Below are 10591 nucleotides of genomic sequence, written 5' to 3' on the forward strand. Positions count from 1 at the left end.
TACACTTGAGATTGTGATGCTACACAGTCTTGAGGTGAATTTGATTTTGCAATCCCTTCCACCAAGTTTCAAGCCCTTCATCACAAATTATAATCTCAATAGGATTGAGCACACTCTTGCAAAATTGTCGAATGAGATTCAACAGTTCTATAAGCAGGGAAGAAAGGAAAAGGGGCAAGAGGATGTTTTTGCAGCTTCTTCTAGTAAGACTAAGAAGAAGCAATTGAAGTAAAAGAAACGTCCAAAAGTTGGACCACAGAAAAGGCCTTTTAAGAAGGATGCTTCTAAGACTGAGAAGGGCAAAGAAAAGGTCAATGATAAAGGCCATTGTTTCCACTGCAAGAAAGATGGACATTGGAAGGGGAGTTGTCCTCTTTATCTGAAGAGCTTGAAGAAAGCTCCAGCAGGTATGTTCCATTCTTATGTTATAGAATTTTAATTAAATGTTAGTTCAAATGATCATTCCTGGATATTAGATTCAGCTGCTACATCTCACATTTGTGTTTTATTGCAAGCACTGCGGAATAGTTCTGCATTGTGAAAATGTGAAGTAATTTTGAAGATGGCAAATGGAGCAAAAGTTGCGGCCGAGGCAGTGGGGACTTGCCCTTTGACATTGCCATCAGGACACATTTTGTATTTGTATAAAACTTTGTATTTTGCCAAAGCAATTAGAAATCTCATTTCTATTTCTGTTTTATGTAAATCTGGTTACAAAATACAGTTTAATGGAAATGAATGTCTAATTTATTTTGGAAATGAATTAGTTGGCAAAGCAATTAATACAAATGGTTTGTATGTTTTGGTAATGAATGATTATTACATAATGAATACCATTACAAATAAGAGATCTCGAAATGAAATTAATCAAAAATTACTTTGGCATCATCGATTAGGTCATATAGGAGATAAAAGGATAATCAGGTTAGAAGCAAATGGGCTTTTAAGCCCATTGGGTTCAGAACCCTATCCAACTTGTGAATCCTGTCTTCAAGGAAAAATGACCAAATCATCCTTTAAGGGTAAAAGGGAAAGATCCAAAGAATCTTTAGAGGTTGTACATTCAGATGTACGCGGACCATTTAATGAAATGGCTCGAGGAGATTTTCAATACTTCATTACCTTTACCGATGATTATTCTAGGTACGAGTATTTGTATTTAATGAAATACAAATCTGAATCCTTTGAAAAGTTCAAAGAGTTTGAGAATGAAGTAGAGAAACAGACCGGAAAGAATATTAAGTCTCTGTGATCAGATCGTGGTGGTGAATACTTAAGTACAGAATTTCGAGATTTTCTAAAGGAGAATGGTATAATATCCCAGTTGACTCCTCCGTACATGCTGTAAAATAATAGTTTGTCTGAAAGGAGGAACCGTACTTTATTAGATATGGTACGATCGATGGTAAGTTTTACAGACTTGCCAACGTCACTATGGGGATTTGCCCTTGAATCTGCTGTACATATTCTGAATAGGGTACCATCTAAATCTATTGAGATGACACCATATGAGATGTGGTATGGTAAACCTTCTAGTCTCAAATGTATGAGAATTTGGGGTTGTCCAACTTATGTCAAGATTATCAAGACAGACAAGTTGGACATTAAATCCGAGAAAGGTCGGTTTATAAGGTATCCCAAAAATAGTTTGGGATATTATTTTTACTTCCACACTGATCAACGAATCTCGATCAGTAAGAATGCACACTTTCTTGAGAAAGAGTTTTTAGAAGAGAGTAGTGCAAGAAGAAAAATTGTGCTCCAGGAAGAGTACAAGGAGCCTCAAACCGAAAATACTCAAATGGGTGGTCCCTCTCAGGAAACATTAATACCTGAAACGGTTTCGATTTGTAAATCACCTAAAGTATCTCGACCTCTAGAAAGATATGGGTTACTTCATGAAGAGATTTTGAATCTATCATGATTGGAGAAGTCAGTCATGGGGATGATCCTAGAAGTTATGAAGAAGCAATATTAGATATCGATTATGGAAAATGGCTAGAAGCTATGAATTCTGAGATAGAATCCATGCATGCTAATCAAGTATGGACTCTCGTTGATCCTCTAGAAGGAATAGTTTCTATTGGATGTGAATGGATCTTCAAGAGAAAGATTGGCAAAGATGGAAATGTAGAGACCTACAAAGCAAGACTGGTTGCGAAAGGTTATACTAAAAAACAAGGGTTGGATTATGAGGAAACTTTCTCACCAGTCGCTGTGCTTAAATCCACCATAATTATGCTAGCCATAGCTGCACACTATGATTATGAGATATGGCAAATGGATGTCAAAACAGCATTCATCAATGGATTTATTGAGGAAAATATCTACATGCAACAACCTATAGGTTTTGTATCCAGTTCTGAAAGAAATAAAGTGTGCAAGCTGCATAAATCCATTTACAGGTTAAAACAAGCTTCAAGGAGCTGGAACATTTGGTTTGATGAAATAATCAAAACGTTTGGTTTTATAAAGAATCTGGATGAACCCTGTGTTTATAAATGGACAAAGGATCATGCTATCATATTTCTCATACTGTTTGTAGATGACATACTATTGATGGGAAATGATAGTGGGATGATGACTGAAGTTAAGTTGTGGTTATCCAGAACTTTCTCCATGAAAGACTTAGGAGAAGCGACCTACATCCTAGGAATTCGTATCTATAGAGATAGGACAAAAGGATTAATAGTCTTATCCCAGAAGATGTACATAAAAAAGATGTTGAAATGGTTCGGCATGCAAGACTCCAAAAGAGGAATTTTGCCTTACAGTCATAGAATTCATCTTTCAAAAGATATGAGTCTAAAGATTGATCAGGAGCCTGAGCAGATGCATGGAATACCCTATGCTTCAGCCGTAGGTAGTCTCATGTATGTTATGCTATGTACTAGGCCTGATATTGCATATGTTGTGAGTGTTACAAGCAGATATCAGCCTGACCCAGGGGAAAAACACTGGTCAGCTGTTAAGACAATCCTTAAGTACTTAAGAAGAATTAAGGATCTAATACTAAGTTATGGAGGTTCGAAATTGAAAATTGAAGGATACTCTGATTCTGATTTTCAATCAGATGTGGATGATATAAAGTCTACATCCAGGTTCATTTTCATATGCAATAGAGGAGCAGTCAGTTGGAAGAGTTCTAAACAATCAACTACTGCCGATTCCACAACTAAAGCTGAATACATTGCTGCTTCAGAAGCAGCAAAGGAAGCTGTCTGGATGGGCAAATTCATGACTGAACTTGGTGTGATTCCAAACATGGGTTACTCGATAACCTTGTACTGTGACAATACTGGTGCTATTGCATAGGCAAAGGAGCCAAGAACACACTAGAAGTCAAAACATATTCAGCGTAAATATCACATTTTGAGAGAATTCGTTGGAGTTGGAGAAATTTTGGTGCAGAAAACACCTTCAGCAGAGAATGTAGCTGACCCACTCACTAAAGCGATGACACAGAAGTAGTTGGACTATCATCTTGAGAAGATGGGTATTAGATACCATAGCGATTGACTCTAGTGCAAGTGGGAGTTTTGTTAGTGTATGCCCTAGGAACCAATCTTATTGTCGGTTTCAGGACATTATATCTTGTAATGTATTATGAATAAAAGAAAGTGTTCTTATTTCACATGTTGATTTTCTACTTCATTTATATTATATTATATTTAATATTGCATGTGAAATGTCCGGATGACACGGATCTTCAGAAGATCAAATCATCAAAGAATTCCCTACGCAAGTAATGTTAATTGGGCAATAACATTACATAGTAGGCATGCTGAATGTCTCCATTGAATATCATGTGATGGTATTAGTGTGGGTGATTATAAGAGGTATGTCACTAAGGCATTAGCATGGATAAACGGTTAGTGAACTATTTATCAAATACGATCGATTACGATGAATTACATGGATATGGTCAATGATGCATCATAGGATCGTGCTAGTGTACCACTGATCCTTAGATTTGAGACATCACGGTTGGATTCAACATATGATGCATATGGTTCATATGGTGTATAAGCATGAGACTAGTCATGTCTTGTATAATAAGCCAGTTTGGTCATATGTTATTGATGCGTGGGGACAAGTGATGGTCAAGATGGGATCCGTTAACTCAAAATAGTCCAATCTCGAGTTCCCAGACGAATGTCAATAAACATTGGAAAAGGGAAATCTATGGCCAGAGTATAATGAATGTCAGATAAAAAGTAGTTTCATGTTGACCAGTTCCATTGTATCGATTTACAATTTGATTAAAGATTAAGTTAAATGTTTTGACATACCATGAACCATTCTTAATCGGGATTAGATAACAGAGAGATTTGACTACACGGTACGCATAATCAGAATAAGTTCATTGGAGTTTACACTTCATTGTGGTTTAGGGGTTATGGAACATTGCTAGATGTCTACCATAATCAGTGGGAGTTTCGATTATAAAGAATTATAACGAAACATATCAAAATCAGATATTGGGCCCACGGCTAGATCACAGTGAACCAAAATGGTCGCACATAAAACCAAGCTCAAGGAGAGAGAGTAATACATATCATTAATCAGATTAATGATGTTCGGACGTAAACGGTTGAATCCAAATTAATGTATTGGTGAGAAATGATTATCCATGGATAGCTAGCACTAATCAAGGGTAATAAGGATTTATTAAATATTATTATTGAATTGGATTCAATGATGGGGGCAAAAGTGCATTGGTTTTATTCTAAAGGGTTAGAATATTTAATGGAATTAAAATTTGGTCTAATTATGAATTAACCATAAAACCAAGGACTTGACATAAATGTTTATTCTCAAGTTAATTTTAAATTGTTTGAGGCCTTCCCAAAACAATTTAAAATTACACTTTGTGCCTATGGTATATAAATTAAGTTTTATACCATTTTAATTGATTTGAATCAATTAAAGCAAAATCACTCTCTCATTTTCTCTCTCACTCTCTCAGCTCTCTCTTCCTTGACTTGTGTGGATCACATTTTGAGGTTCTTCATGTTCATTTGAAGAACTAGGATTCCAAGAAAGGAGATTCAAGTGTTGAATAACAAAGGAGTAGGTAATATTCCATCCTTACCTTGAAATTTTTTGGGCTTATGTGTTATGTTTGAGTTCTACCTTTCATCCATCATCTTGTTCATCCGTGTTACACCATTTCCATGTCCAAAATGCATTAATCCCAATAGTATTCACCTCCCTAGTTTGACTAAAGAGTTTTAATCTTGGTACCAAACTAAGTATTTGCCCGTTTGTGAAATTGTTGGAAGACCAATTTGGCTTTAGACTTTGTTTTGAGAGGAAATAGCCAAACAAACGCCTTATTGTAATCATCCAAAAAAAGAACATATTATCTAAAACCTTCAACAGAGGTGACAGGAGCTCGTCCCCATAAGTTAGAATGAACAAACTCAAGAGAAGCATTAACCTTAGAATTAGAGTAAGGGAAAGTCGATCAATGTAGTTTTCCAAATTGACAAGCTGAACACACAAAGTTTTTTAATTAACTTTGAACAAGTTTATATTCATTTGTTGCAAGATAGTCTTCAAGGCAAGGGCATTAGGATGTCCTAATCTCATATGCCACAACTTATTAGAAAAACTTTATTACATTTAGTAGATGGCTTTGAAACATTCAAATAGAAGAAACTGCTAAATCTTTATCAGCTACTGTATTATGTTCCTCAGGATGACAAACTGAAGTGGTTACTTTATTCTTGGAGACATAAGCTTGTTCTTTAGCTAGAGTGAAGTTGCTGGAGCAATATGAAATTGTGTTTGAGGTAGTGACATGGTTTGAAACAAAGGAATGTCTAGTAACTAGACAGGAATAGTCAGTTGGTATAGGCCTTAATTAAGTGTTCCTTGCAGAATGATGATCTTGGACACTTTGTCCTCAACAACACAACCATCTGAAGAAAATTCAACAAAAACATTGTTATTTGTTGTAATCTTAGAAATACTTAGCAAATTTTAAGTGACTTTTTTTTAGGTATATTTGGTAGTTGCCTCTTTTGCGACTCAAACACAAGACCCTTGGGTAAAGCTAACCCATGTGGCTAAAGGGTTTGTCATTTGATCACAAGGGGAAATGTGAGTGACTTGGGTACACATAAAACATTTTTCAAGTGAACAGACTTATTTCTTGGAGAACTTGGGAAACTAGTATTCCCGATATGAGAGATAGAGAGCTTTCACCATTTTCAAGTTATAGTTAAGCTGAGCCATGATAGCTGTTTGAAGATTGAAGCTGATTCTTGTCAGTTGTGACAAGATCAGTGGCTCTAGAATCCATATACCAAATTAAATCCTAAGCTGAAGATTATTCTAGATTGATGGTATGAGCAGCGTATGAGGCCTGTAAAGTGGTGTTAGTGCATGAATTGTACTGAGAAGATGATAAAGAATTGGTAGTTGAGAAATTCAGAGTTTTCTGTAATGAATCCTTATGATGATATGAAGGATATCAAAGTGTGCCAAAGGAGTTAGAACTGCTTGGAAAGCCCTGAAAATTGCCTGAAAAGGAACCACCAGAAGAATTTCCAAAACCATTTGAACATTGAAGATTTATAGGAAACCTTTAAGGAGTTGCTACTAGAAAACTTGCTTGAAAGTTTAAGGTAGCTCTTTGAAAATGATTTCCTTGGTAATTAAAATCAAATCGATGATAGCATTGCAAAGCTACATGACCAGCTTTGTTACATACTTGATATATAAGCTTTCCTCTATGAAATTTTTTATCTCTTCCTTTTCCACCAGATAGAAAACCAGGAGTAGTTTGTGGCAAATGAAAGTAGTTGGCAGAGTAATGGTAAAGATGATAATGTTGTGATGTGAAAGGAGAGTGTGGAATTTGTGATTGTGATTGGAAACTTTGAAAGTTTTGTGAGGGTAAATGAGGGGAATTACTAAAAGAGTTACCAAACGTATTGTCACTATTCGAAATGACAGTGGTGACATTGTGAAGTGAGCTTACATGAGAGTCCATTTGGTAACAAGGAATTTAGAATATTGTGCTTTTCAAGTCGAAGTTCATGCTTTTGTAACAAGAATTGAGTTTCTTGAATAGAGATGGAATCAATTCTAGACTGGAGACTAAATATAGTAGCATCAAACTCAAATCTTAAACCATCTAGGATGTATGACAACAATTCCTTGTTAGATATTACTTGACCAATAGCAGATAATTGACTTGCAATTTCTTTCATTTTGAAAATACAATCACTCACACTTAGATTTTCTTTGGTTGTGGATTGCAATAAACTCCTTAAATGCATCATTTTTGCCTTGGATTCAGACCGAAATTCACACTCCAGAGTAACCAAATTTCTGAAGCTAAAGTACATTTTGAGATATGCCCAAACATAGATTCAGAAATCGAGGCTAAGAGCCAGCTAATTAAAGCTTTGTCAACTCATTTCCAAATTGTGTGGCTAGGGTTTGTGACTTTCGTGAACATAGTTGTTTCACTAAAATTAACACCAATATCATAAAATTTTCTCATTAATGAAAAGAGAAGGACATGGATCTACCCTAGTTAGATGATTTTCGAGCTCATGAGCTCCAATAGCAAATAACACTTGTAATCGCCAAAAGCTATAAGTGCCTTTGATCAATTTCAGTAGGATAGTTTGAAGACTGGTGGACAACATAACTTGAGTTGATGAAGATGACAAATTTTTCATTTTCTCTGGACATTTTGGTTGCTAAGAAAATGAAGGAAAATCAGGCTTGATGTTAGTCATTAGCTCTGATACCATGAGAAGATTTTTCTAGAATCAATTAGAAGAAAACAGAGGACAAGCACGAAATTGAATAGAAGAGAAATTTGAGATTTTCAGTAACTAATTGGAATAAAGCACACAACTCTTTTATAAAGCTGTTGATACAAAACGTTGCATGTCTTACAAACTTTTATTCCTGACACTTTAACCCAGACAAATTACATGGACTCCTGACTACTTTTCGATATTACATTTTAACCCAGATTGCTCTAAGCTTATATCTTGACAAGGTACTACATAAAAAAAATCATCTGTCAAATAAAATAATAGAAAAAAAACAAAGGAAATCTAGTCTGATGCAATGAAATAAGGTGCGCATCAATATGGATAAAAAATTGCATTGAGGTTCTCTCTCGAACTCCAAGTCCAAGTTAACTTCGTGAGTTTGTTCTAATTAATTAGGAATATTGTCCGTGAAGACGTCTGTAGCTTCTCTCAAACGAAAATTTTTATGAACACAAGTCCGAAATAACGCTTAGCTAACAAACATGTAAACACTAAGTAGAGTGGTAGGTAATTAGTTAGACTAACTAATTGAAAACTCATAGACTTCTCTAAGCGACCTGCTCACATGGAGGCATGGAGCAGTAAACACTGCAGTACAGAAACACTAAACAGTACTAAGTACTTTAAGCTACAGTGCAGTGCGTACGTGGGTGTGAAAAGAATACAACTATGAAGTGTCCAACCTAACTGTTTTTATTGGCTTACATAAATTGGCTTATATAAACAAATACAATTAACTCCAATATCCATATGGGTTTTACCCACTAAAACTAATATGTGTCACAAACTTAAGGTACAGTGCCATAAAATAATATAAATACTTTTTTCTTGTCATATAAACTAACATAAATTTTCAAGAATCTTAAATTATTTTCTTCTCTGTCAAGATTTCGATTGGCATGGAACATGCCTCTGCTGACAGAAAACACATTCTCAGGAGATTTAGAATCGTTTTCATGCCTTAATTCAGAGTTGAAATATCACGAAGTTTCAAAAATATAATCACTATAAATAGATGTATATGGCCGGGGCTTTCCCCAAGACAAACACAAATTAAAGTTAAACAACTCACTCTCCAATCTCAGATCAGCATATAATGGCTTCCCTCCAAAACTCCAACTCTGAAAACCAAATCCCGGCTGAGCTCCTTACAGCTCGCATTGTTGAAACCCATGCCAGCATTTCAAAATTCGAGTCTCTGAAGCCTTCAAAGCAAGTCAATAGCCTCTTCACTCAACTTGTGAAACTATGTACCCTTAATTCATCCATAGACGTTAAAGCTTTATCCCCAGAAGTTCAAAAAATGCGCCAAAGTCTCATACTTCTATGTGGCCGAGCTGAAGGTTTATTTGAACTAGAGTTTGCATCATTCATAACCAAACTCCCCCAACCTCTAAACAATCTCAATCTCTTTCCTTATTATGGAAATTATGTGAAGCTAGCAAATCTAGAATACTCAATCCTCTCTCAGAATGGAGTGGTGAAACCAAAGAAGGTAGCCTTTGTGGGTTCGGGTCCAATGCCTCTTACATCTCTTATAATGGCTTCACATCACATGAAATCCACACACTGTGATAACTTTGATATCGATGAGGCGGCCAATCATGTGGCCCGGAAAATTGTGTCTTCTGATGCCGAGTTTGAAAAGATGATGAAATTTCTTACTTGTGGCATAATGGAAGTGAAGGAGAAGCTAGGAGAATATGATTGCATATTCTTGGCAGCTCTTGTTGGAATGTGTAAAGAACAGAAAGTGAAGATTCTTGGACATATTAGGAAGTACATGGAGGATGGAGGAGTTTTGCTCGTGAGAAGTGCAAATGGAGCAAGAGCATTTTTTTACCCAGTTGTTGAGGAGAATGAATTGATGGCGTTTGAAGTTCTCTCCATATTCCATCCAACAAATGATGTGATCAACTCAGTCGTTCTCGTTCGCAAGCCAATCTTTTAAACAAGAGAAGGATAATTTGCTTTCTTTAATAAGATTGCCAGCTACAATATTAATTTCGTGTGTTTTTATTTGCCTCCGATTAAAGTGTTGTCTAGTATTGTGTTTCCATGTAAGGTTTTTTCTGTAATTCTTCTTTAGTTCTGAGTACTATACAGTACAAGGGCAGTGCTTCTGACAGTAAAAGCCACTATTTTTATACTCCATATGATTTTTGGTTATCAACAAGTCCAAGTGGAAACAGAAAGAATGACTTCAGTTTGTGGGGAAAAGATACTTGGCTATTAAAAAAAAATGACAAGGCAAATGATTGCTTAGATATGTGATATACGTCAAAATAAATCAATTAATATTGTGTCCCTGTGTTGTAATGAAAGGTTCTCTTAGATATCACATCATTTAATATAAAACTATTATACATTATATAGGATTGGTGATATGTTATCCGTACAATTTTATGGTGGGGATAAACAGTAAATCTCTTTATAGTCATAATGGTGGGATTAACTAATTTTATTACTACGAGGATGTTATAATTTAATGGAGGTGTAGTTACAAAAGTTATTGTTTTGATTTCTTATTTTATAATTCATGTTTATTTAGTAGTATAGTATTAAGATTTCAATTCGTATTTTAGTATTATTAGGATTTCAATTCAGTGCTTTAATTGCCTACTTTTGAAATGGATAGAAGATCGTGTCTTGGAATCAGCAAAGATAAGTATCATTGATGGAACTGTAAATGCAGTTGATCGATGCATGATCAATTAAAGTGAAACTATAGACAATTACCAATGGTTTTAAGCACTGCAAAATTAGGACCCCCAATGTCGATGAAT

General features: G+C 35.4%; 1 protein-coding gene across 1 annotated transcript; it reads left to right on the plus strand.

The window, feature by feature from the left end:
* The first annotated feature begins 8901 nt into the window (after positions 1-8901).
* LOC116115972 (nicotianamine synthase-like) lies at positions 8902-9800 on the plus strand. Its single transcript, XM_031402094.1, has one exon. It carries the CDS (start codon positions 8902-8904, stop codon positions 9754-9756), a length of 855 nt encoding a protein of 284 aa, XP_031257954.1. The 3' UTR covers positions 9757-9800.
* Positions 9801-10591: the final 791 nt, after the last annotated feature.

Source organism: Pistacia vera, unplaced genomic scaffold (assembly GCF_008641045.1).
Source record: "Pistacia vera cultivar Batoury unplaced genomic scaffold, PisVer_v2 Contig758, whole genome shotgun sequence".
NCBI lineage: Eukaryota > Viridiplantae > Streptophyta > Magnoliopsida > Sapindales > Anacardiaceae > Pistacia > Pistacia vera.

Bases quoted from the DNA above. Each gene is read 5' to 3' on its own strand.
- LOC116115972 (XM_031402094.1), top strand. From the start codon at position 8,902: ATGGCTTCCCTCCAAAACTCCAACTCTGAAAACCAAATCCCGGCTGAG.